At 47.0% G+C, this 26672-nt stretch overlaps 1 protein-coding gene across 2 annotated transcripts in view; it reads left to right on the top strand.

Moving 5' to 3' along the window:
• The window catches only part of XRCC6 (X-ray repair cross complementing 6), a 32454-nt gene that overhangs the window by 1580 nt on the left and 4202 nt on the right, over window positions 1-26672 (top strand). Inside the window, exons 3-13 of one of the 2 annotated variants that reach the window (XM_046012045.1) lie at window positions 1837-1949; window positions 6194-6332; window positions 6595-6849; window positions 8261-8444; window positions 10908-11094; window positions 13082-13250; window positions 13949-14110; window positions 15756-15885; window positions 16524-16624; window positions 19786-19899; window positions 21271-21354. In XM_046012045.1, the coding sequence (XP_045868001.1) occupies window positions 1837-1949; window positions 6194-6332; window positions 6595-6849; window positions 8261-8444; window positions 10908-11094; window positions 13082-13250; window positions 13949-14110; window positions 15756-15885; window positions 16524-16624; window positions 19786-19899; window positions 21271-21354 (1638 nt within the window). Of the gene's footprint in view, window positions 1-1836; window positions 1950-6193; window positions 6333-6594; window positions 6850-8260; window positions 8445-10907; window positions 11095-13081; window positions 13251-13948; window positions 14111-15755; window positions 15886-16523; window positions 16625-19785; window positions 19900-21270; window positions 21675-26672 lie in introns of those variants that run through there. The other variant, XM_046012044.1, reaches the window with a different exon arrangement.

The following is a 26672-nucleotide window of genomic DNA, read 5'->3' as shown; positions in this document are numbered from 1 at the left end:
ACTTAATTTTGTGTTCTGCCTTTTTTTCTTGATATATTATAGATGTATTTTCCCATGTAACTATATATATGTCATCTTTATAACTCGTTTTAGAGGTACTGTAATTTTTTCAGTCTGCTTCCCACTGGACATTTTAGTTACTTTCAAATTTTTTTTTTTTAAGATTTTATTTATTTATTTGGCAGAGAGAGAGAGAGAGACACACACAGCAAGAGAGGGAACAAAGCAGGGGGAGTGAGAGAAGGAGAAGTAGGCTTCCTGCTCAGCAGGGAGCCCGATGTGGGACTCGATCTCAGGACTCTGGGATCCTGACCTGAGCCGAAGGCACACGCTTAATGACTGAGGCACCCAGGCACCCTACTTTCAATTTCTTACTTTAATGAACAATATTGTGGAAAATTTTGTATAAGGGGTTTCCCATATCTTCTTTAGATTGCTAAGAGGTAGAATTCATTGGGTCATGATAGGATTTTTGTACAGACCATAAGAGACTCTTAATCTCAGGAAACAAACTGAGGGTGCTGTAGGGGAGGGAGTGGGAGGGATGGGATGGCTGGGTGAGGGACATTGGAGAGGGTACATGCTATGGTGAGTGCTGTGAATTGTGTAAGACTGATGAATCACGGCCATGTACCCCCGAAACAAATAATACATTATATGTTAATAAAAATAAATTAATTAAAATTACAAAAAATTTTTGTTTAGGGCTCTTGACCCATAATCACCATATTGTTTTATAGGTGGGCAATTATGTTTATTGTATTAAAAGCAGCAGTGTGAAAAAAAGGGAGACAACCAGACATTTTTTGTGTTTCTTTTTTTTTTTTTTTAAAGATTTTATTTATTTGACAGAGATCACAAGTAGGCAGAGAGGCAGGCAGAGAGAGTGAGAGGGAAGCAGGCTCCCTGCTGAGCAGAGAGCCTGATGTGGGACTCGATCCCAGGACCCTGAGATCATGACCTGAGCCGAAGGTAGCGGCTCAACCCACTGAGCCACCCAGGCGCCCTGTGTTTCTTTTTTTTTAAAGATTTTATTTATTTGAGAGAGAACACGAGAGAGAGATTGAGTGAGTGAGCAGGTGAGGATAAGCAGGGGGGAAGGGCAGAGGGAGAAGCAGGTTCCCTGTTGAGCAGGGATCCTGACTGGGGCTGGATCCCAGGACCCTGAGATTGTGACCTGAGCCAAAGGCAGACACTTAACTGACTGAGCCACCCAGGAGCCCCTATTTTTTGTGTTTTTATAAAAAACTCAGCATCACCTATGATGCCAGAAAGGAAAAAGGAACACCTGAATCTTGATGATGAATCCTGTCTAGGTCCTCGGTAGGAAAGAAAGAAGATTATGTCAGTTTATACCAAAAGAATGCAGTCAGCAAAATCCAGAAGGTGGAAAACTGTATGTCACACAACGTTCTGGTTCTTCAGCATATAAGTTATAAGACACAAAAACGGAGGAGTATCTATAGATTAAGAGGTTTCAAAAACTTATTTTTTCTAAGTAGGCTCCATGGCCAGTGTGGAGCCCAACTGGGGGCTCGAACTCACGACTGTGAGTTCAAGACTTGAGCTGAGATCAAGAGTCAGATGCTTAACTGAGCCACCCAGGTGCCCCCCGAAACTTTTTTTTTAAGTCAAAACTAGTGTTTAGGAATGTTCACTAGGATGATAAAACTATAAAGGATTAAGGAAATGATTATTGAAAGTCAGGTTAGTGGTTACTCTTTGGAGGAGGGGGGCATTGTAATGGGCTTTTTTCTGTTTGTTTTACATGAATAATAAACATGATAAATATGACCACAAGTGCAAACATTTTCTTCTATTTTTTTCCCCCCATAGGAGAATATACATACTCAGGAAGAGATAGTTTGATTTTCTTGGTTGATGGTTCTAGGGCCATGTTTGAATCTGAGGGTGAAGATGAAATGACTCCTTTTGACATGAGCATCCAGGTAAGACTACCTTCTATTTAATTTTAAAAAAGGAAAGAAGGAGAGGAAAAAAAGTATTAACACCACTCTAAAAATTATGGACTCTCTGAAAAATTTGTGAATAATCAGTGTTGGTTAGCCTCTCCCAGGATGGCTGCCTGTACTCTGAGCTAAAAAAAAAAAAAGGTAGCAGCGCCGGGGAACAGGCCCATTTTATTTCGTGTTTGAACTTCAGACCCTAGGAATACATTGCTCCCAGTTCCTGTGTTAGCCCTGGTGGTACAGAAGGGCTCCTCCTCCTGTAAAGATGTGTGTGTGAAGGAAGAAAGGATGTTCCAACAGTTATGGTGTTAAATGAGTCCTCTTTCCATTGGTATTTGGAAGCTGAGTATGACCCATGGCTGAAAAAAGACTGCAAAAAGACAAGCCAATTTAAAAATGGGCATAGGATTTGCAACGACATTTCTCTAGAGATCTGCAGATGGTCAAGAAGCCCTCAAAAAGATGCACATCTTTAGTCATTAGAGAAAAGCAAATTAAAAACAAAGCAAAACCATAGTGAGGTATCCCGCCCACTAGCATGGCTATATTTTAGAGGGGAAATAAAAGGATACTAAGAAACGTTGGCAAGGATGCGGAGAAATTGGAAACTGCTGGTGGGAATGTGAGATGGGTCAGCTGCTGTGGAAAACAGGATGGCAGTTCCTCAGAGAATTAGACATAGAATTCCCACGACCCAGCAGTCCCTCTCCTAGCTAATTACCCAATAGAATCAAAAATGGGTTCAGGTCCTGATTCTGTCGCTTACAAACTATATGAGGTCAGAAGAGCTGCTGAACCTTTTGGTATCTGTCTCCTCATCTGCGTAATGGAGAAAATAATAGTACCCGTCCCATCAGGGAGTAAATATTTGGTTTTGTTCTGTTTTGTTTTAAGATTTTACTTATTTATTTGAGAGGGAGAGAGAGCACAACCCAGGAGAGCAGGCGGCAGAGGGAGAAGCAGGCTCCCCACAGAGCAAGGAGTCCGATGCGGGGCTCGTCCCAGGACCTCGGGATCATGTCCTGAGCCAAAGGCAGACGCCCAACCGGCTGAGCTACCCAGGCGCCCCTTGTTCTGTTTTTTTAAAGCTTTATTTATTTAAGAGAGAGAGTGTGAGCAGGGGGGAGGGGCCGAGAGGGGTAGAGAATCTCAAGCAGACTCCCTGCTGAGCGAGGATCCCAATGTGGGGTTTGATCTCACGACTTGAGCCAAAACCAAGAGTCTGACACTCAGCCAAAGGCACTGCCCAGGAGCCTCAATATTTTTTTTCTTAAATAGAGGTATAGTTTACATAACATAAAATTAACCATTTTAAGGTACACATTTCAAAGATTTTAGTCATTCATAATGTTGTGTGACCACCACCTCTGTGTTATTCCTGAATGTTTTGAGTGGATAAACAAAATGTTTATACACGCCGTGGAGTACTACTCAGCCCTAAAAAGGAGTGACATATTGAGACCACAAGGTGAATGAACCTTGAAAACATTATGTTAAGTGAAGAAAGCCAGACAAAAGGTCACACATTTTGAGATTACATTTGTATGAAATAAAAAATACATAATCCGGGGCGCCTGGGTGGCTCAGTGGGTTAAAGCCTCTGCCTTCGGCTCAGGTCATGATCCCAGGGTCCTGGGATCGAGCCCCGCATCGGGCTCTCTGCTCCGCGGGGAGCCTGCTTCCTCCTCTCTCTCTGCCTGCCTCTCTGCCTAGTTGTGATTTCTCTCTGTCAAATAAATAAAATATTTAAAAAAAAAAAACCCATAATCCATGGAGAATGTAGGTGGGTGGTTACCAGGAATGGCGATGGAGGCAGAGGCACGGGGAGGGGAGCAGTTACTTAATGGTAAGAATGGTGCTTGCTTTTGGGGTGATAAAATTATTTCAGAACTAGACAGTGGTGGTGGTTATCCAGCATTGTGAATGTACTAAATACTGCTGAATTAATTAATTTTAAAATGGTTAATTTGGGGACATCAGCTGGCTCAGTCAGTAGGGCATGAGACCCTTGATCTTGGGGTTGTGAGTTCAAGTCTCACACTGGGTATGGAGCCTATTGAAAAATAAAATAAAAATGGTTAATTTGTTTATGTGAAGTCCACCTCCAAAAGATTACCATTTCTTTATAGAGAAGAATTATAAATTCTAAAGACTTAGCTGCATATATTATGTTTTATATTTTTAGAGTTTGGAGCCAAACAGAGGCTTCTGATGTTCTAATTTGTGTACAGACAGTTCCTGTAGTTGGCAAATCAGAATATCTTGTATCTAGAAAAAGAATTAATGGGAATAGTCCTTAACTTTAAAGCAGTGGTTGTCAGAGTCATCGGTAGGCCTTGTTAGCACGAATGCAGAGCCTTACCCCAGTATCAGAATTTCTGGTTCTGTAGATCTAGAGCTGGGACCAAGAATTTGCATTTCCAGCAAGTTCCCAGGTGATGCTATGTTGCTGGTTTGGAGATCACTCTTTGAGGAGGACTGCTTTTACCTTTTTGGGATTATGGCCCTCTTTTTTTTTTCTTAAGATTTTATTTATTTGATAGAGAGAAATCATAACTAGGCAGAGAGGCAGGCAAAGAGAGAGGAGGAAGCAGGCTCCCCACGGAGCAGAGAGCCCGATGTGGGGCTCGATCCCAGGACCCTGAGACCACGACCTGAGCCGAAGGCAGAGGCTTTAACCCACTGAGTCACCCAGGCGCCCTGATTATGGCCCTCTTTGAGGATTTGGCGAAAGCTATGTACCCTGTCTCCAAAAAAAGATCCACTTATACTTCTGCATGTAATTTCAAAGGGTTCTTGGAACCCTTGATGCCTAAAGGACCCGAAAGAAAATGTAGTACTATGTAGTAAATAAGTGAGACATTCACAGATGTCGATAATGTATTTGATAAGCAATGAAAAAATATTTTCTCAAAAAATTTTTTTTTGTATTTTTAATTCTTAGAACCTAAAAGAAGCCCTCACCAAAGTTTTGTAAATGTTTATAGACTGCTCAAAGTAGGTAAAGTGGAGGGGATGGAAAGTATAGCAGAAGGAACGTAGTGGTACGGTGACAGCTTTATAGGGTGACAGGTGGGAGCTACACTTGTGACGAGCAAAGCATGATGTACAGATTTGTCAGGTCGCTGTGTCGTACACCTGACACGGGTAACGTTGTGTTACAGCTATACTTCAATTAAAAGAAAAGAGTAGAGGGGCACCTGGGTGGCTCAGTGGGTTAAAGCCGCTGCCTTCGGCTCAGGTCATGATCTCAGGGTCCTGGGATCGAGTCCCGCATCGGGCTCTCTGCTCAGCAGGGAGCCTGCTTCCTCTCTCTCTCTCTCTCTGCCTGACTCTCTGTCTACTTGTGATCTCTCTCTGTCAAATAAATAATAAAATCTTAAAAAAGAGTAGATTAAAATACTTGTAGAAATAATTACTAGACAAGATTTTCCTAGAATACCGATATCTTTAATTGTGGAATTAAGCAAATTTTCTTCTAAAAGATGCTGTTAGGGACAAAAAGATGCTGTTAGCAGTTATGGACTTCCTGATGGGCCCCATCTACTTACTGTTAGCTTAAACCTTTCGCATAGGTAATTGTTTTACATAGGTGCCCTCTGTTTCTTGGTCTCAGGCTGCTTGAGGGAAGATCAGATGGGCCTGTCCAAACTCAGTCAGTTAAGTAAGTGACATCAGTGGGACTCACATCCAGGTTTTCTGATTCCAATACTGGGCTGTTTTCCCTTCTTTTTTTTTTTTTTTTTAAAGATTTTATTTATTTGACAGAGAGAGATCACAAGTAGGCAGAGGGAGAGAGAGGGAAGCAGGCTCGCTGCCGAGCAGAGAGCCCGATGCGGGACTCGATCCCAGGACCTTGAGATCATGACCTGAGCCGAAGGCAGCGGCTTAACCCACTGAGCCACTCAGGCGCCCCTGTTTTCCCTTCTTACAGCGGAATTTCCTCCCTCACTAATAAGTGTTTCCAGTTCTTTGATTTCTTACAGTAGGAACTACTTATACTTCTGTATACTTAACACACGCTGCCTTTGTTATAGCATAATACATATGCCCATCCCTCTCACTGATTCATGACTTTTCTGAAGGTAGGAGTCAGGCCTTAATGTAATGCCATGGACAGATTCAGCAAATATATTAAGCGTCTCCTATGCCCCAGGCACTTACGGAGTTTCAATTTTGTGGTAAGGTAAATATTAATTGAGTTTTTATTTTGATTTTATCAGTGTATCCAGAGTGTGTATACCAATAAGATCATAAGCAGTGATCAAGATCTCTTGGCAGTGGTGTTCTATGGTACTGAGAAGGATAAAAATTCAGTGAATTTCAAAAATATTTACGTCTTGCAGGAGTTGGATAATCCAGGTCAGTAGAGGCGTAAGATCAGCTTTTCCCTTAAACTGGAAGGTCACTACCCTGAACAGAGCAGGATGTGGCGAAGGAAGTAGATGACCTGCTGACTAAGAGTATGCTTTCCTGCAGAGGGGGGTTCTTCCTGGGATGTGCTCTTTGTGGGTTAAACACTTCTGGGGTGAGAACGGGACCTTGGCTCTTCTGTTTGCCATATAAATGGGGCATTAACTCTGTTCTGATTTTTCTGCCTGTTTGACTCCCTGTCTCTGATCAGGTGCGAAACGAGTGCTCGAGCTTGACCAGTTTAAAGGGGAACAGGGGAAAAAACATTTCCAAGACCTAATTGGCCATGGATCTGACTACTCACTGAGTGAGGTGCTCTGGGTCTGTGCCAACCTCTTTAGCGATGTCCAGGTCAAGATGAGCCATAAGAGGATCATGCTGTTCACCAATCAAGATGACCCCCATGGCCATGACAGTGCGAAAGCCAGCCGGGCCAGGACCAAAGCTGGAGATCTCCGTGACACAGGTTGGCATTTTCTCTGTTCTTTTCTGTTTTTTTATTTTTATTTTTTAAAGATTTTATTTATTTATTTGACAGATGGAGATCACAAGTAGGCAGAGAGGCAGGCAGAGAAAGAGGGGGAAGCAGGCTCCCCGCTGAGCAGAGAGCCCGATGCGGAGCTCGATCCCAGGACCCTGAGATCATGACCTGAACTGAAGGCAGAGGCTTTAACCCACTGAGCCACCCAGGGACCCGTATTTTTATTTTTTAAAGATTTTATTTATTTGACAGAGAAAGAGGGAGAGAGTGTGCACAACCGGGGGGAACAGCAGACAGGGGAGAAGCAGGCTCCCTGCTGAGCAGGGAGCCCCATGCAGGGCTCTATCCCAGGACCCCAGGATCATGTCCTGAGCCGAAGGCAGACAGTCAACTGACTGAGCCACTCAAGCACCCCATCCCTGTTCTTTTATTTTTATTTATTTTTTAAAATTAAAAAAATATATATTTTATTTATTTATTTGACAGAGATCACAAGTAGGCAGAGAGGCAGGCAGAGAGAGAGGGGGAAGCAGGGTCCCCACGGAGCAGAGAGCCCAGCGAGGGACTCGATCCCAGGACCCTGAGATCATGACCTGAGCCGAAGGCAGAGGCTTTAACCCATTGAGCCACGCAGGCGCCCAGCCCCATCCCTGTTCTTTTAAATGGACACTTAATCTTATTGCTTCTTTGTAGTTGATGTCAAACATTTCTTTTTTCTCCACTGAGTATGAAATGAAAGAATAAAATGAAGCTGGGGGAGACACCTATGTAACATTCCTACTGAAAATGATGAAGCCATTTGCTTTCTCTCTCTCTCTCTCTCTTTTTTTTTTTTTTTTGAAGATTTATTTGTTTTAGAGAGACAGAGTGTGTGTGTGTGATCGGCGGGTGGGGGGGAGGGCAGAGGGAACAAATCCCAAACAGACCGCCCTGTGTGTGGAGCCCGATTCCAGGCTCCAGGCTCCAGGCTCGAGGTCACGACCCTGAGATCATGACCTGAGCTGAAATCAAGAGTCAGATGCTCACCCCACGGAGCCAGCCGGGCGCCCCAGGGCCATGTACTTTCTAAAGGGCTCTACTAGAGTGAGCTTTTCTTGACTTTTCATGCTACCGTGCATGGTGATGGTTTGGATCAGTAAGTGCTCAGGGCACCTGGCTGGCTCCGTGTCGAGCATTTGACTTTTGATCTCGAGGCTAGGAGTTCGAGCCCCACGTTGGGTGTGGAGCCTATTTAAAAATAAAATAAAAATATTAAATAAGTTGCCCTTATAGCAGCAGATTCCCTTAGCGCGTCTATAAGTCCTGAAAGTGTTAATAACCCATCTAGTTCTTCGCGTATTTGGGCTTAACTGAAAAAAAAATTCTCGCTTGCTCAAAGTTGTTCTCCTTGCCCCAGGTATCTTCCTGGACTTGATGCACCTGAAGAAACGTGGGGGCTTTGACATATCCTTGTTTTACCGGGATATCATCAGCACAGCCGAGGATGAGGACCTAGGGGTTCACTTTGAGGAATCCAGCAAACTGGAGGACCTGCTAAGGAAGGTCCGCGCCAAGGAGACCAAGAAGCGCGTGCTGTGCAGGTGCGCTCTGAACCTGGGCCGGCCGCCCGCAAGGGCCCTGCCTGGTCGGGAGCACCCAGCTGCTTTGACAAAGCTTCCTGGCTCCTTACCTCTGGGCGGTGCCTCCTGGAAAACTCGCTTTATCTCAGCCTAGTATGTTTGCGTATGTGCTTCCCTTCCTCTGGCAAGAGCGGGTAGGCTAGTTCTCCGGATGAACCCGGCTCTCCACTTCCTTGGGGTAAACAGTTGTGGCCTACTGCTGTCCTCCCCAGCAGTCACTAGTATGTCGTCTGCTTGCTTCTCTGTAAATTGCGGATAGCAGAAATACCTGGTCTCGAGCAAAAACTCAGGAAGTGCTGGGTATTGTCACTGGTGTTGCGTTATTCTGGTTTCTTACAAACTGGAGATCAACAGGAACCAGCTTGTTACATTACCTTCTCTTTTTAAAAAATTTTATCTATTTTTTTAAAAAAGATTTTATTTATTTATTTGGCAGACAGAGATCACAAGTAGGCAGAGAGGCAGGCAGAGAGAGAGGGGGGAAGCAGGCTCCCTGCTGAGCAGAGAGCCTGATGTGGGGCTCGATCCCAGGACTCTGGGATCATGACCCGAGCTGAAGGGAGAAGCTTAACCCACTGAGCCAGGCACCCCTAAATTATCTTCTCTTAGAGAACTTTGCCCTGAGAGTCCCAAGGGCTCCCCCATGTTGCTTTCGAAAGGTTCACATCAGGCTTTTGTTTTAGACTAGGTTCCTCAACATAGGGGAACATGACCATTGGTAGTTTTTGAGGAGTTTTCAGGAGATTACTGACCATTCTGCTAGAAAACCCATGAAACGATTTTAGGGCAACCACACAGCAGCCCACTGCGAACGGCTATAGTTTGGCTGTTGGCTCTCTCCTTTGCCCCTTGGGAATGATTTCTTTTTCTTCACACAAACACACTGGCATCTCTTCTCCCTTCCTGAAATAATGGAGTATTGTTACTTCAATTTGGAAATCTAGCACATGCTTCGGTGGGGATGGCAGACAGGGTAAAATAGTGGCTAAACGTAGGTCGTGGAGCCAGGCTGGCTTGGATTGTAGTCCCGGCCCTTCTGCTAGGCAACCTGGGGCAAGTCATGTGACTTCTCTGGCCTTCAGTGGATGGGGGCAAACATGGTCCCTCCTCACAGGACGGCTGTATTGACTAACCCAGATAACCCAGGCAGAGTGCGTGGCGTAGTAATTATTTACAACTGTTAGTAGTATTCTTGGTGGTTACAGGATACTTGATCGGAACAATAACCTGGAACTGTTTGAGAACTAATAACGCCTTAGGCCTAGAACATGATTAATGTTCTCACTATAATCAAATGATGGACTTATTTTATCGCACGGTTATTGTGTGCCGGCACTGTCCTAAGTTCTTTGTTAACATACTAACTTATATCTTTATTTTTTAAAAGATTTTATTTATTTGAGAGAGAGAGCGAGAGAGAGAATACTGGCAGGGAAAGAGCAGGCAGAGGGAGAGGGAGAAGCAGACTGCCCACTGATCGAGGAGCCCACGCAGGGCTCGATTCCAGGACCCTGGGATCAGGGCCTGAGCCCAAGGCAGATGCTAAACTGACTGAGCCACCCTGGCACCCTTCTATTTTAAAGACAGAAAGAGAGGGGCGCCTCTGCCTTCGGCTCGGGTCATGATCTCGGGGTCCTGGGATCGAGTATCGCATCGGGCTCTCTGCTTGGCAGGGAGCCTGCTTCCTCCACTCTCTCTGCCTGCCTCTCTGCCTACTTGTGATCTCTCTCTGTCAAATAAATAAATAAAATCTTTAAAAAAACAAAAAATAAAAAGAGAGTGTGTCGGGGCCAGGGGGTAGGCAGAGGGAGAGGGAGAGAAGCAGACTCTCCACTGAGTGTGGACCCCCAGTGTACCTGACATAGGTACCTGGTCTCACATCCCTTGACCCGGAGACTGTGACCTGAGCTAAAATCAAGAGTTGGACCCTTAACTGACTGAGCCACCCAGGCACCCTAAAACAATCATTATTTTTATTACAGTACACTCTTTATCATTATTTTAAGTATTTAGCAATATATTCCGAAACTAATTTTTGTGATCTAGACCCTGAGATAGTATTATGGCAAACTCTACTGTATTTTTTTTTTAAAGATTTTATTTATTTATTTGACAGACAGATCACAAGTAGGCAGAAGCAGGCAGAGAGAGGGAGGGAAGCAGGCTCCCTGCTGAGCAGAGAGCCCGATGTGGGGCTTGATCCCAGGATCCTGAAATCATGACCTGAGCCGAAGGCAGAGGCTAAACCCACTGAACCACCCAAGCGCCCCGCAAACTCTACTCTATTATTTAAACATGTTATGTTTATATTTGAGGAATTTGGACTATTGGGGAGAAGGAAACAAGGCTTGGGTACCACAAAAGAATTTTAGCTAGGAAACCATAATCTTCCAGTCCATGGTTTTTTGTTTTTCTCTCCTCCAGGTTGAAGTTTAAGCTCAGCAAAGATATAGCACTCACTGTCGGCATGTATAATATGGTCCAGAAGGCTGTCAAACCTCCTCCAGTGAGGCTTTATCGGGAAACCAATGAACCAGTGAAATCCAAGACCCGGACATTTAATGTAAATACGGGCAGTTTGCTCCTGCCTAGTGACACCAAGAGGTCTCAGGTAGGCCTGTCTTCTTACTGAATTTTGTCCCATTGAAGAGTTAAGAGGGAAGGAGACAGTGATTAGCCTAATCAGTTAAATATTTTTCTTTGTACATCTTTATAGCTAGGCTGTTAAAACACAAAACCGTTCCTTTTTGGAACTCTGGAATCTAGATCTTTTGTTTTAATGATTTTATTTATTTATTTGAGAGACAGAGAGTGAGAGAGTGAGAGAGAGCAGGAGCCAGGGGAGGGGCAAAAAGAGAGGGAGAAGCAGACTCCCCAGTGAGCAGGGAGCCCAACATGGGCCTCCATCCCAGGACCCTGAGATCATGACTTGAGCCGAAGGCAGATGCTTAACTGACTGAGCCACCCAGGTGCCCCAATTAACTAAAATCTACAAAAAAAAAAAAAAAAAGATTTTATTTTTAAATAATCTCTACAGGCGACATAGGGCTTAAACTCACAACCCCAAGGTTAAGAGTTGCATGCTTTTCCAGCTGAACCAGCCAAGCACCCCAGTGTCTAGATCATTGATACTTTTTGACAGAGAGTTAGAACCAGTGTTTGAAAAAAATGGCAGCGGAAACTTTGGCCCTTGACCCCTCTGCGTTCTGCTTTAACAGTCGAATTCCTTGCTTGGATACAGTAGTAGAAAATGCTTTATCATTAACTAGGAGATGAGCTAGGGAAGCTGTTAGGAGTGAAGTGTACTGTTTTTTAGGGGGAGTTTTTTTTCTCCCCCAAATCAATTTTTTTCCCATGCTTTGAAATGATACACACATGCCTTTCTTAATCTGAAGGACGGACTAAGAATGCAGAACATTATCTTTCTTCGTTCTCTTAACTTTGTTTAATCTGTGGAAGGATTGGATGTCTAAAAATCAAATGAGTCATCCTTTTTAACTATGCAAAATGTGGGAGAGAATCTGAGATTTTTTGCCTAAGTTCAGGACCTAGAAGGATCAACTAAGTGACTAAAATTAAATATTATTTTGATTCAACTCATGAGATATTTTTTGGAGCACAAATCTCAGGCTGGAGTGTTTTGCCCTACTTTTGGAAGGAGAAGACTAGAAATTTCCTCTTCCATTTTGGAAGTAACTAGTTACTCATGTTGGTTTATTCATAGGCAATCGCTCTTCTAGTCATGGAGTTTCTTTCTTTCCTTTTTTTTTTTTTTTTTAAGATTTTATTTATTTATTTGACAGAGACACAGTGAGAGAGGGAACACAATAGGGGGAGTGGGAGAGGGAGAAGCAGGCTTCCTATAAGCCGGGAGCCTGATGTGGGGCTTGATCCCAGGCCTCTGGGATCGTGACCTGAGCTGAAGGCAGTCGCTTACCGAATGAGCCACCCAGGCGCCCCATGGAGTTTATTTCTTGATCCAGTGTGCCTTCGAAAAAACTTGAGGGCTCTGTTTTGTTCATTAAACTCAAATTTGGCTCTGTCGCTAAGTTCTGTTACCAGTCATATATCTAGGACCACAATCCAAAATTAAAGTTTGGAAGTAATACTTAATATGCACATTTGCTCAGACCTACCCCAATACCTGACATAGGTCTTCTCGATCAGTAGGCTTGGTTTGAGCTTCCTTTGTAGGTCAGGGACGATGCTGAGGGTTCGGTATATGTTAACTAAGGGAAGAGATAAATGCCCGAAGAGAATGGCCTTCGGCACCAGAGAGATGGTGGCTTAAAGCCCAATTCAATTATATAACCTGGAGCAAGTTATCAACCATCGAGACTCAGTTCATTCCTCTGTAAAGCAGTTTTTAACATCTACCGCCTTGGCTGGACACAGAAGATAAATTGCATGACGAGTGTAAGGTGCCTGGCAGGCACTCAGGAAATGTTCATTCCCTGTGGTAGCAGGAAGATGTCCTTGGTGAGCCATCTTCCTGTTCCTTAGAAGAAAGTTGATTTTAACTTGCTAGTGTCGTGTTACAGTCACTTTGCATCTCCACGTAGCCTGTGTATGTGGCCCTCGTGTTCCCCTTCCTGTAGAGCTATGGGAGTCGTCAGATTGTACTAGAGAAAGAGGAAACAGAAGAGCTGAAACGCTTTGACGAACCAGGTTTGATTCTCATCGGTTTCAAGCCCTTGATGATGCTGAAGAAGCACCATCACCTGAGGCCCTCCCTGTTCGTGTACCCCGAGGAGTCCCTGGTGAATGGTATGTGGTGTAGACCGAGGGTAAATGCAGGAGTCACAGAAGGCAGTCTTGCTTACAGCCTGAATAGGACGTAATAAGGGGGCATTCTGAAAGTGTTTCGTGCTCACATAAGTTGTGGAAATTTGGGACTAAACAAAGTTAAAGATACTTCTTTAGGACCTATAATACACTAATATGCTTTGTGAATATCCAGGAGGGGGATATGGAATTAGAATTTTTAAAACTTACTTCCTATGGAAGTCTTCCTTTGAGGCATCAGATGGAGAGTTAAAAAAAAAACAAAACCCAGTTTCTCCCTAGTGTTGGCAATTAAAGCTGCTATGAACTAGGTCATTGTGTTTGTGCTGTCCAGACCTAAATTCCTCTGTGCTATAGCTAACCGCCCCTGGATTTGACCTGGCTGGCTTTTATTAGTAACTGGGGCTTATACATTAGTCTAAAGATAGTGGAAGTGAGCTGATGTTAATAATTCACACTCCGAAATGGGTGTTTGAGGCATTTAATCTCTCATTGCTTTCCTTTCTCTTCCTTTCTGTGCCTCTGCCTTTCAGCTCTGGGCTCATTACACTTTACCTAATGAAGTATCATAAGCCCTTTTAAGAAAATGGAAGAGAAATCATAGGCTTGTAACCTGGGCTAGAGGGAAAAGAGGAGGAGATACATTTAGGATGCAGACTCCTGGGATGTTTGTTTTCCAGGGAGCGCAACCCTGTTCAGTGCCCTCCTCACCAAGTGTCTGGAGAAGGAGGTCATGGCAGTGTGCCGATACACCGCCCGTCAGAACATCCCTCCTTATTTTGTGGCCTTGTTGCCACAGGAAGAGGAGCTGGATGAGCAGAAAATTCAGGTGACTCCCCCAGGTATGTGGAAGAGATCTTTTCAGTGCTTTTGAACCTTGCTCAGACTTTGGAATCCCTTATAGGATCCTAACTCAGATCTGTTCAACCAGAGTCTCCAGGCATGGGGTCTGGGAAAGGTGTAGTTTTAGGGTTTCACAGGTGAATTTGATGCAGAGAGCCAGGTAAAACTGCCAAATATGGTTGTGCAGTGCACGGCATGTGCAACTATGCAAGGCAGCTCTGCAGCCACCATTAAAGAACTGGCTGCATAGGGACTGTTTGCAGGTTACTGACAGTTTATGGCGCAACTGCCGCACCTTTACTAAAAGCCATTGTTAGACACCTTTGCAATGTTTGGCGTTTGGTTTACCCTCTGCATATACTAAGGCAGTGAGGTATAGCAGAAAGACCATGGGTTTTGAAGTCAGACTTGACTTATTCTTATGTGTGGGAAAGTTTACTTTCTCTTGTTCCAGGCCCATCTCTGCCACTTGTTACCTGGCCGACTTGGGCAAATCATTTAACCTTTCAACTTATGTTCCGTATCTGCAAAGATGAAAATTCTGGAACATCTTACTTTTCAGGTTGTTTGCCATTTGAAACAAGTTAATAACTGAAAGTGCCTAAGACAGTAGGCCACGCTAATAAAAGTAAACTGTAAAGCAATTCTTCGAAAATGTTATATATATATCTTTTTTAAGATTTTATTTATTTATTTGGCAGACAGCGATCACAAGTAGGCAGAGAGGCAGGCAGAGAGAGAGGAGGAAGCAGGCTCCCTGCTGAGCAGAGAGCCCGATGCGGGGCTCGATCCCAGGACCCTGGGATCATGACCTGATCCGAAGGCAGAGGCTTTCACCCACTGAGCCACGCAGGCACCCGAAAATGTTCTATTTGTAACCCTGGTCATCAGGGTGCTGAGGAAGAGCTCTGTATGTCAGTCAGTAAGCGGCTGTCTCTCAGCTCCAGATTCCCCCCATATGCTCGGTGCTGCTGAGGCTGATGCTCTCCAGACCCAGTTTCCTCCTCCGCCCCCGACTGTCAGGCTGTGTCAGTAATGGGTGCTCGTGGGAGCCTCGGGCAGAGGAGAGCAAAGGAACTTGTTCCTTCCTCTTGCTCAGCGCTGTTGGCCTTGCCAGCAAGGGCCCTTCCCCTGGCAGCAGCCTCTGGTTCCAGTCCAGATTTCCGAGTCTCTCAGAACCTGTTACAGGAACAGCCTGGTAACCTTTCCTCTTTCCCTCTAGCGTGGGTTGGGGGTGTGGGAACCGAGGGGAGAGGCTGAAGCACAGAGGAGGGCCTCAGAAAGGGAGGGGGCGCTGCCCAGCTGGCTCGGGGTGTGTCAAGAGAGCCGGAGGCTGGAACCGACCGTCAGGCAGGTGAAGGGCCCTGGCGAGGAGCCATGGCGGGGAGCGAGGGCGGCAGGGACGGGAGGGCACACGGGAAGGGGTACTCCTCTCTCCCTGTCTGCTCTGCAGGCTCCAAAGGGAATCGGTCGGGCAGATGCTCACAGGGGTCAGTCGATAAAGGAGACGCAGGGGTGGCAGGGTCCCAGCCTCAGGGTCACAGGTCGTAGAAGGGCGAACTTGGAGTTGAGAGACAAATGACAGCTCTGTAACTGGAACCTTCCATAAAGGCAGATCTCAGAAAACGTTTCCCCCTTCCTCAGGCTTCCAGCTCATCTTCTTGCCCTACGCGGACGATAAGCGGAAGGTGCCCTTTACTGAGAAAGTCATGGCAAACCCAGAGCAGATAGATAAGATGAAGGCTATCGTTCAGAAGCTCCGTTTCAACTACAGGTGAGCGGTGGGTCCGTCTCAGGCTTTCTTCTGGAACTGTCTCCTGAGGTGAGAGGATTCTTTTACTCCCAGGCTGCTGCTGAGTATGGGGAGGAAGAGCATTTAGGTCCTTTCTCTCCCCATGTCCCACCTCCTCTCCTTCGTCTTGTTTTCGTACTTCCATGGCCCTGCCTCCTCCCTGTCTCTCTCTGCCCTCTGCTTCTCGGGACAGACGGGCAGGTGGTGTTTGCCTTTATTTTATTTTATTTTTTAAAATATTTTATTTATTTATTTGACAGAGAGAGAGAGAGAGATCATAAGTAGGCAGAGAGAGAGGGGGAAGCAGGCTCCTCGCTGAGCAGAGAGCCCGATGCGGGGCTCGATCCCAGGACTCTGGGATCATGCCCTGAGCCAAAGGCAGAGGCTTAACCCACTGAGCCACCCAGGCGCCCCGGTGTTTGCCTTTAAATTAGCTTTTGGATTCCCAACAAACTGAAAATTGGAGAAAAGTTGATTCAAGAGACAAGATTCCCCACTGTTTGATTTGGGCCGTTTGTCTCAGCCAGCCCGAGGCCTGAGCCGCCTCAGTCGGGTTTATTGAATAATTTTAAGTTATTTTCAACGTTTTAATGTATTTGTGCTATTCTGACTGTTTCTAGAAGTGACAGCTTCGAGAACCCGGTGCTGCAGCAGCACTTCAGGAACCTGGAGGCGCTGGCGTTGGATCTCACGGAGCCGGAGCAGGTGGTGGATCTGACACGTAAGAAGCGTCGTGGCGGGGCCCGTGGTTCTTTCCGTGGGAGCTTCTCGTAGCGCTCTCGCTCCGGACCAGAAAGGTGGCTGCGTTTCCTAGCACCCTGTCCAGACCTAGCCTCCTCGTTCCACGTCTGCACGATGTTCTAGAGCAGTGGAAGCCGCCGCAGAGCTGATTGGGCTGGTTCTGTCATGAGAGGGGAGGAAAGTGCCAGGCTTCTGAGACCTGCCTTTGAACGAGGCCACCTCATGACTCCGTGTTGGTAAAAGTAAAAAAAAAAAAAAAAGCCGTAACATTTATTGAGCGCGCACCGTGTGCCAGGCACTGTTGTCGTGTGTGTCGTTGACTCATTTAATTCTTGTGACTGTGAGGTAGGTGCTGCTGTCGACCTCGGTTTCTGGAGAAGGGGGTGATGGGCCGAGGCCCCAAGTGGTGGCCGGTGGATCCAGGTTTAGAGTCCGGGGAGTCTGGTCCGGAGCCCTTGCTCGGCCCCGCGGTGCCCGAGAGGATCCCCCTCGTTACCGTGCAGCGGGGAGATTGGCTTGGCCCCCTCAGTCGAGCCCTGAGCTCGCTGCCCATCCCTTTCTTGATCGTGATTCTCTCGCCTATTTCCCAAGAGCGCATGCGCAATTTGGGGATGTCAGTACATGCCCAGCAGGAAACAGACGGGATTTAATGAAGGCTTTTGACAGGGGTTGAAGAGATCCAAACAATTCATGTGGCCTGCTTAGCTCCCCCCTTACTAATGAGCGGTCTTATGCTAGACCAAGCGTCCCAGCTGTAAGAACTGTGAGAGCCAGCGCCCCCCGTGCGAGCCGGGTCTGGCAGGAGGGCAAGGCTGGGGTGACATGGCCCGTCTTGGTGGCCTTGAGGTGACTCAGGAAGGAAGCGGCCTGCTCTCCAGCAAGGTGGTGAAGGACGCGGGCTTTGGAAACAGCTGACAGAGATTTGAATCCCAGGTCTGCCACGTACCAGCTCGAGTAGGCTTGGAATCTCATTCATCTCCCTGAAACTCAGTTTCTTTACAGGGAAAATGGGGAGGGGACAGTGTGATGTTCCTGTAAGGGATTAAGCACATCTCGGTCCCGAGGCTCAGGAAGTGCTCAGGACACGGCAGTCCCCCGTTCCTCCGCGCGTTTTCAAAACCCTTTCCGCTGCGCTGATGTTTCCTCTGACTCCTCAGCTGTTGGTTATCTGGTCTGCTCCCACAGCCTCCAGCGTCCCCTCACTTCCATGACTCCCGAGCCTGTATCCCCAGCCCTGTCCTTTCTGCTTGGCTCTGGCCGGGACCGCAGCCGCCCTGCCCAGCGGCCATCACACCCTGGGACCCGACTCTCCTACTGCTCAGACATCCCACAGCTTTGCCTCTGCCCTTTTATGTTCTTCACTCACTTCTAATCTGGAGCACCCAGGCACCCAGAGATTTTTTTTTTTTTTTAATTCGACAGAGCGCAGAAGTAGGCAGAGAGGCAGGCAGAGAGAGAGGGGAAGCAGCATCTGTTTTGTTTTTTTTTTTTTGAAAGATTTTATTTATTTATTTGACAGAGAGAGATCACAGGTAGATAGAGAGGCAGGCAGAGAGAGAGAGAGGGAAGCAGGCTCCCCGCTGAGCAGAGAGCCCGATACGGGACTCGATCCCAGGATCTGAGATCATGACCTGAGCTGAAGGCAGCAGCTTAACCCACTGAGCCACCCAGGCACCCCAGCATCTGTTTTTCTAAAAAGTCCTAGCTGGGGCGCCTGGGCAGCTCAATGGATTAAGCCTCTGTCTTCGGCTCAGGTCATGATCCCAGGGTCCTGGGATTGAGCCCCACGTCGGGCTCTCTGCTCAGTGGGGAGCCTGCTTCCCCCTTTCCCTCTGCAGCTCCCCCTGCTTGTGCTCTTTCTGTCAATCTCTCTCAAATCCTTAAAAAGAAGTTCTACGTGGTTCCCAGACTGAGAACCAGAGTTCTCACAGATGCTTGTGTAGTCTGGGACACGGGGCTTCTGACTTGTCCGGTTTGGCTGTGACGTTGTGCCAGGAGCTCCCCTCAGTACTTAGCAGACGTGGCCACGTGAGGAGATGATGAGACTCGATCTCGTGTCTGCCCTGGCTGTGACACAGCTTACGTCACAAGCCCCACAAACCATCTCTAATGGTAAGGTAACACCAATACTGTCTTTCCCCCCAGAGCTATCTTGTTCCTTAGTAGCGGTCTTGGGGAAGGCCCCTGCCCTCCCAGTCAGCCACCACCTCCGCCCGGCTGCCTCCACGCCTCACGTTCCGTCTGTACGTCCGTCAGTTCTGCAGCTTCTGAGGTTGATGGGCCCTGCTCCCCGCCTTCTGTCTCACCCTCATTCGGTTCATAGTCCACACTCAGCTCCAGGGGAGTCTTTCTAAAATGCTAATGGGATCCTGTCACCGCCCTGCCCATATTCCTTCAGAGTTTCCCCCCTGTTCGCAGGATAATGTCAAAGGCCCGGGCAGGCATTCAGGGCTTCCATGACCTCGCCATGAATGCCTTCCCGGCCTCCTCGCTGGTCCTCCCCTCCTGACCTTCTGCCTTCAAGCCGTATGTCATCCGCCCTTTCTTGCCCCTATGCCTTCTGCTTGGAATTGTATCTGCCCGAGGAAGAGCACTCGGCTTTCTAGACCCGGCTGTGGAAGTCGTTCCTGACCCCTCCCGCGTTCCAGTGTTTCTCGTTCGGTCCCTTCATGGCATTGCCGCCTACTGCATTTCTGTTTTCACCACCTCCTTACCCTGACCAGACTGTAAGCCCACGGCGGGCACGGACTCTTATTTGAAACCCCACAATCCAGCCCCATTCGTGACTCTTAGCACTCCCAGCTCTATGGCCTTGGACAAGTCCTTCAGTCTCTTGGCTTTCCTCTGTAAAACGGGGAGACACATGTACCTACCCTCTACAGGATTAAATTAAAAAACAAGTTTAAAGCATGTAGAAGGGTGCCTGGCTGTAGTAAGTGCTCATTAAATGCGGTTGTTACAAGATACTTCATCAATGTTAGAGAGGCTTCACGAACGCAGTCACGGCCAGATCAGGTGGCTCCTCCTGGACCCTTCCCTGACTCCCCCCGACCCTACTCCGGTCCTCGCAGGCTTGGAACTGGACAGAAAGCCAGGGCTTGTGACTCACCTGGCCACTCTTCCTGTGTTTGGATTTTCTAGTGCCTAAAATTGAAGCAATAGACAAAAGACTGGGCTTCCTGGTGAGTGAGTTTAAGGAGCTTGTCTACCCACCAGATTACAATCCTGAAGGAAAAGTTTCCAAGAGGAAGCAAGGTGAGGAGCTGCGTTGTTTTTTAAAAGTTGACTTTATGGTCCTTTCACAGAGGATCATGTCCCTTCGGAAATTTCTATACAGGCCTACGCATTTCACACAAACATACATATTTCTATTCACATTGTTTTCTAGTTTATTTTGTTACGTAGCTACATACAGTGGGTACATCACTGGGCAGATGTTCACAGTTTAGTCAGCTGAAGGGCAATGCCATTCAGCTTTTTTTTTTTTTTTTTTTTAAGATTTTATTTATTTATTTGACAGACAGAGATCACAAGTAGGCAGAGAGGCAGGCAGAGAGAGAGAGAGAGAGGAATGGAAGCAGGCTCCTTGCTGGGCAGAGAGCCTGATATGGGGCTCGATCCCAGGACCCTGGGATCATGACCTGAGTCGAAGGCAGAGGCTTAACCCACTGAGCCACCCAGGTGCCCCCCATTCAGCTTTTCTTGATGGATATGCTGCAGTGAACATGAACCCTTGTTGCGTTCCGGTGTGAGCGGACCCACCACTTACCAAGGATAAACTCCTAGCGGTGGTATTGCTGGGTCAAGGTGTCGCCATTTAAAATTCTGATCGGAATTGCCAGTCGGCCTCTGAAAAAGCGATGCAGTTTATACCCTGTTGAAGAAAGGGTGCGTGTGTTTCCCTACATTTCTCACCAGAGCTGGACCTGATACACTATTTCTTTTTTTCATGAAGAATACTAGAGGGAAAACTATATTCTGTGTTCATTTGCAATTCTCCAGTTAGGAATGAAATGTAGTTTTGTTTTGTTTTTTTAATTTTTGATTGTTTATCCACCGCCATGCCCACTTTGAGATCACCTAGCATGATGTCTAAGTACTTTACACCCTTGGTAAGTGCTTTTTGAATGAAGGAAGGAATGAATGACTTACTCAGAGTGAGCACCAATTTTGGGTAAATTGTGGCACTTAAACTACTTTGAACTCCCTTCTTGGCGTGGGACAGTTTTGACTTTATGCTTAAATGAAGCTGCTTTAACAGAACACCCTCCAGGGGCGACTCGGTGGTGCACTTGGTTAACCGTCCAAATCTTGGTTTCAGCTCAGGTCCTGATGTTGGGGTTATGGGATTGAGCCCCATGTTGGGCTCAGTGTGGAGTTTGCTTAGGACTCTCTCCCTTTCGCTCTGCCCTTCCCTCCCGCATTCTCTCTCCTTCTTAGATAAGTAAATCTTAAAAAAAACCCCCAGAAAACCAAAAACCACCCTTCTGTGGTGTTCTAGGTGGACATCACAGCCTTATGGAAAATGGTTAACTGCAGCCCAGATCATAGGAGGGTCCCTGTGCAGTGTAGCTGGGATGCCCCTGGTGGCATTAACAATCACTCCTTCCTGATCTTTTCCCCCAGATGATGAAGGTTCTGGAAGCAAAAGGCCCAAGATGGAGTTATCCGAAGAGGATCTGAAGGCCCACGTGAACAAGGGCACGCTGGGTAAGCTCACTGTGCCCGTGCTGAAGGAAGCCTGCAGGGTGTATGGGTTGAGGGGCGGATTAAAGAAGCAGGAGCTGCTGGACGCACTTACTAAGCGCTTCCAGAACTGACCAGCCAGCCAGCCCCCTCCTTCTGCACTCTAGCCTGGCTGCCTGGTTTTGTTCTCATCGAGTTGAAACATGTTTCTCCTGAGCCAGGAAGAGTCTTCCTGTTATAAGCCAAGGACTTTACATTTATGAGATGTTCCGTTGCCGTGGAAGCAGCATAGCCTTCTCACTTTGCTGTGCTCTATTGTCTGAATAAAGAGCCTTAACTTTGTACTACATACTGTTCTTTAGCGTGACGCAGAAGCATGCGCCTGCCTCACATCCAAAGATCACTTGCCATTGGCTGTTAGCTTAATTTTCTCTCCCATTAGGAACATATCATCATCATAATGGAAGCAAATATCAGTGAAGGCAGGGGACAGTGTGACAATTAAGGACAGGTGGATATGCTTCAGGGATGACAAGCCCTAGCAATATTCATCCATGCTCTGGCCTCCCACCTGTTTTCCCTTTCATTGCGTCTTAATATAGATCTGAAGATCAGATTTCCTGAAGCAGTAAGTATGTAACATTTCTAATCCTGGTACCACTTGCTTCCTCAGTAAATAGCCCCCTTCATGCTGCTTTAAGATGTTAATGTGACATTCAGGTATATGAAGATATGTACATTTTCTTTTTTAAAGATTTTATTCACCTATTTGACAGAGATCACAAGGGGGCAGAGAGGCAGGCAGAGAGAGAGGAGGAGGCAGGCTCCCTGCTGAGCAGAGAGCCCGATGCAGGGCTCGATCCCAAGACCCTGGGATCATGACCCGAGCATAAGGCAGACGCTTTAACCCACTGAGCCAGCCAGGTGCTCCTATATGTACATTTTCTGTTGCCCTGAGGATTTGGGTACCAACATAAGTGAAGTGAGTTATTTCTCCTATTTTTCAGGGGAGCTGTAGTAAGACGAGGAGAGGTCCTAGGAAGAGGAGCAGGGTAGGGTGTCTTTCTCTTTGCGTCCCCTATCGCCCCCACATGCTATCCCTCTTCTGTCCTCCCTGTCCCTTTCCTGCTCTTTCTGCTCTACTGTTTTTGAAGAATTAGGCTGAGAGAAGCAAGGTAAGCATCTGGAAGGGTTTCCGTCCTCCAAGGATGGCTTGAGATTCAGAGTTCGTAGGTCCCTGTCACTCTGTCACTCTGTTGGAGTGAGCATCTCATGAGACATAGGAGGGGTCAAATTACTCTTGTAAGAGATTTTTTGGTTTTAGCTGCTTTGGTCTCTGAGGATTATAAGGTTTTTTTGTTTTGTTTTTACTTGGAAAGCAGATGTTATGTTCATTTGCCTTTCTCTCCTTGCGGGAGAGAGAACTTAATTCTCCAGTTAGAAGCGATGCTTTTGAGACACAGCAAGATGATGCAAAGTCATTTACTAGAGTCAGTGCTCGTTCTCGTTGAGAAATTAGTCCATCCCTCTGAAATGCAGCATGCTTGGAAACCCTAGGTTCTAGAGGATGTTACTAATACTACAAAGATAGATTTGAATCTAGGCTAGTCACAAGTAGGAGAGTAAGGATGAGTACCATTGCTGAGCCTTTGTTTTAAACCCTGGATTTCCTGGCTAGTGAGGAGGAGCCCTGGAGTGAAATCCAGGCTTTTCTGTGCGCTCCTGAGGGACCTGACTCAAGTCCACGCTCCTTTCCCTCAGTTCTGTTTTCCAAGTGTTGAGAAGGAAAGAGCTCCAGGTAGTGTGAGGTTACAGAAATAACCGTCTGAGGTCTGGGATACACATGATCTCTCTGAGGGGATTAGCCACCTTGCCTTCCCTGCTGTTGCTCCTCCAGGAGAGAAGAAATAAAAGCAAAGCGTCATTTGGTGGGGCTTCTGTAAGCTCCTAAATCAGATTTAGTGAATGTGCATCTTGGCTCCCTCACGTACATACAAGTGAGTGTGAGCAATTTCTCTGGCACTTTCGAGCCGCAGTTTCCTCATATTTATTATAAGAATGATAACCGCGGAATGGTGAAAATGAGAAAACATGCAACACGGGGCTTAATAGGAACTAGCTCTGAGCCGTCTAACCCCTCTGGCTGCAAACACGCTTCAGTCCACCAGGGGGTGGTGACGTTCCGGGGGTGGAGGTGGGGCGGAGAGCCCAGTGGCGGTATGGCCGCGCATGCGCGCCCCTGGCGGGAAGGGTGGGGGTCACCACGTCTTGGTGGATTGGCCAGCAGCCTGAGCAGGTGATGGAGCAGCGGTGGGCAGCGGCTGGAGAGCACGAATACCTCCAGCCAAAGCTACAGCAAGCGAAGGTATGCGCATGTGCATTTCTACTTCCAGGCCAGATGCAGAGGGAACATCTTCTGGTAGGTCTTGTTTTAATGTCTTATCACAAGATCAGAAGAAAAGTCAGGACCACAAACTCTGGGGAGAGATTAGTCATCCACTTCCTCTCCCTCCCCTCATCCAGAAATTGCAACCTCAGTTCCGTGCAGGGGGCGGGAACACACCCCGGCTATACTCAGACGACTATCCAGCCTTTCTAGTTTGAGCGCAAAGTGTCCCTGAATGTGGAATAATTCTTACTGTAACTGATTGTATCACCTGTGAAAGCCAGTCCCACGTGGGATTTACTTCCGGCCAGTCTGAAGCAGCCGGGATTTCCCTTGCGGGCCCTGCCAGCACCTCTGGTGTTCCGCATGACCCTGCAGTTTTGACATGGCCATGTTTATCTCTGTGCTGACTGCCCAGCCTCACCCCCTCAGAGTCACCAACCCCCACAACCTTAGTTGTCTGTTGCTGTGTAACAGATCAGCCCAAAACTTGGCATAAAAACAATGACTGCTTACTGATTCTTAGCATTTCTGTGCGTGAGGCATCTGCGGAGGGGATAGGCTGGCTTGAAGTCAATCACGAGGTTGCGTTCAAGATGTTGGTCAGGCCTGCAGTCCTCTGAAAGCCTGACTGAGGCTGGAGGAAGCACTTACAAGAAGGCTGATTAATCTTTTTAATTTTCTGTATCTTGTTTTGACATCTGGGACGGGAGGGTGCTTACAGGCTGGGGGAGAGACTGCCCCTCCCAAAGCTAGCTAGTTTGTGAGCACAGTTAATGATGTATTTACCAGCAAGCCTCTCATGCAAGCCAGACATCTTACCAACATTGTCCCTGCCCAAAATCATCTCAGAGCCCGCTCCTAGGCAACTCAAAGCCACTCTTAGAGCTCAAAGCCCACTGGCATTGTTCAGACGAGCGAATCCTAAGCTGTTTTACTCTGTCCTGCCTTGCGCCTTTGCCACGGAAACCCAGATAAAGCCTGGCTTCAGCTTTCCCCTTGCTCTTGCTTCTACCACCCAACTAAATCCTGGGTGCTTCCCTGTGGCCCTGTGTGGTGTGGCATGCCCCCTTCTCTTGGGAAATGTGAGTGGTACATTCTTCCAGTGGCATCAACCTCTTCTCCTCTTTAATTTGTACTCACCTCTGTAAACTGAGATCCTGTGCGTGCAGATGAGACAGAGGGTCATTGCCGTGGCTGGCAGTTAATGCTAGCTGGTGGCTAGAAGCCTTTGGACCTCTTCACAGGTTGCTTAAAGGACTTTGTAACACGACTATGACTTCCCTCATAGCCGGGGATCCAAAGACATGAAGGCAGAAGCTGTAATGTCTTTTTTTTTTTTTTTTTTAAGACTTTTTAATTTATTGATTTGACAGAGAGAGATATCACAAGTAGGCGAAGAGGCAGACAGAGAGAGAGAGAGGAGGAGGAAGCAGGCTCCCTGCCGAGCAGAGAGCCCAATGCGGGGCTCCATCCCAGGATCCTGGGATCATGACCCGAGCCAAAGGCAGAGGCTTTAACCCACTGAGCCACCCAGGCACCCCAGAAGCTGTAATGTCTTAAGGAACCTTGGAAGTCACATCATTCTGCCATGTTGGTCATGCAGTCCAACTCTGAGTTGGTGTGGGCTGAGGGCCCACAGTTCACAAGGGAATGAATTCCAGGAGGTGAGGATGACTGGGGCCCATCTTAGAGGCTGGCTGCCATTGGCTGTCATGGAAAATATTGACCGGCTACTCTTTTTCTTCCTTTGGAAGAGGACAGGCAGTTATACCCATCCACCTAGCCCCCACCATAAACAGATACATCTGCTAAGTCAGAGGTGCATACCTGATTTTTCAAAATGTAGCTTAGCTGATACTGAGAGGGACTCAGGGACACTAAGTGTCGAGAACAAGCTCCCCTTCCTTCCTCATCAGTCTGGGATTAAAAATAATGGAAATTTATTGTTTAGTACTTAACATGCTACAAATGACCTTTAGCAAGGTCATTATCGCAAATGTAAAAAACATTCCTTAATCGTGGGTCCTCTCAGGAAACTTAGGCTAAAACAGGAGTTGCTAACCAGCGTTCGTTTGGGGTCAGAAGACCCTTTCAGACCTGATGAAAGCCACTGGATTCTCTCCAGAATGTTTATATGCAAAATTCTGCAACCAACTTCATAGATGGCTGGATGGAAAATACTAGATGTCCTTGCTTGCATGTCTGGCTTTAGGAATTACTCGTTCTCCACTTTTGGAGCGTCTGTGTTAGGGCACCACCACGGGTGCTAGGGCATCACACAAGTTCCTGCTCTCTCATGAGGGTAATAATCAGAAAACAAACTCCTGATACTAGTTAAGGACAAGTTAAAAATCGTTATGTCGCAGCGCTGGGGGAAAGAGGAGAGATGAGGTAGTTTGTACCCCAGGCCCTCCATAAGTGATACTTGAGTCAAGGTTCGCATGCGGAGAAAGCCACCAGTGCAGTAAAGGAACAGCAACTGTGAGAAGTAGTTTTGGAGTGTTCGAGAAACCAAATGTGAAACACTGAGGGAAGACAGAACATGGCGAAGTGGCAGGCACAGGACAGGCAGCGGAGGCCACTAGGAGCAGGGGAAAAAAGAGCCAATTTTTCCCGCAGGATCGTAGACGAACACCCTGCCCTTCGAAGGCTTCCATTGTGGCTGTGGCAACTGGGCTAACACTCCAGGGTCAGCTGGGTGCTGGGGGTGAAGATCCTAGGAGCCCCTGCCCCACCCCACTCCTTAGGGCTCTAGTGGAGATGGCTGTTTCCACCTAGGTGGAGATCCAGACTTCCTGACGTTTTTGCATCCCCCGAATTACTTCCATCTTTTAAAGTATAATTATAATGTATGGGCACCACAAAAGAGAGTAAGCATCTCAGACTCCACCATCCACAAATATAAAACTGCTTGGGATGGGATAGGGGTACGTAAACACTGGAGTGAGCCGGG

Source organism: Meles meles, chromosome 7, assembly GCF_922984935.1.
Source record: "Meles meles chromosome 7, mMelMel3.1 paternal haplotype, whole genome shotgun sequence".
Lineage (NCBI taxonomy): Eukaryota > Metazoa > Chordata > Mammalia > Carnivora > Mustelidae > Meles > Meles meles.
The sequence above is the reverse complement of the archived record's forward strand: the minus strand, read 5'-3'. Positions and strand labels throughout refer to the sequence as shown.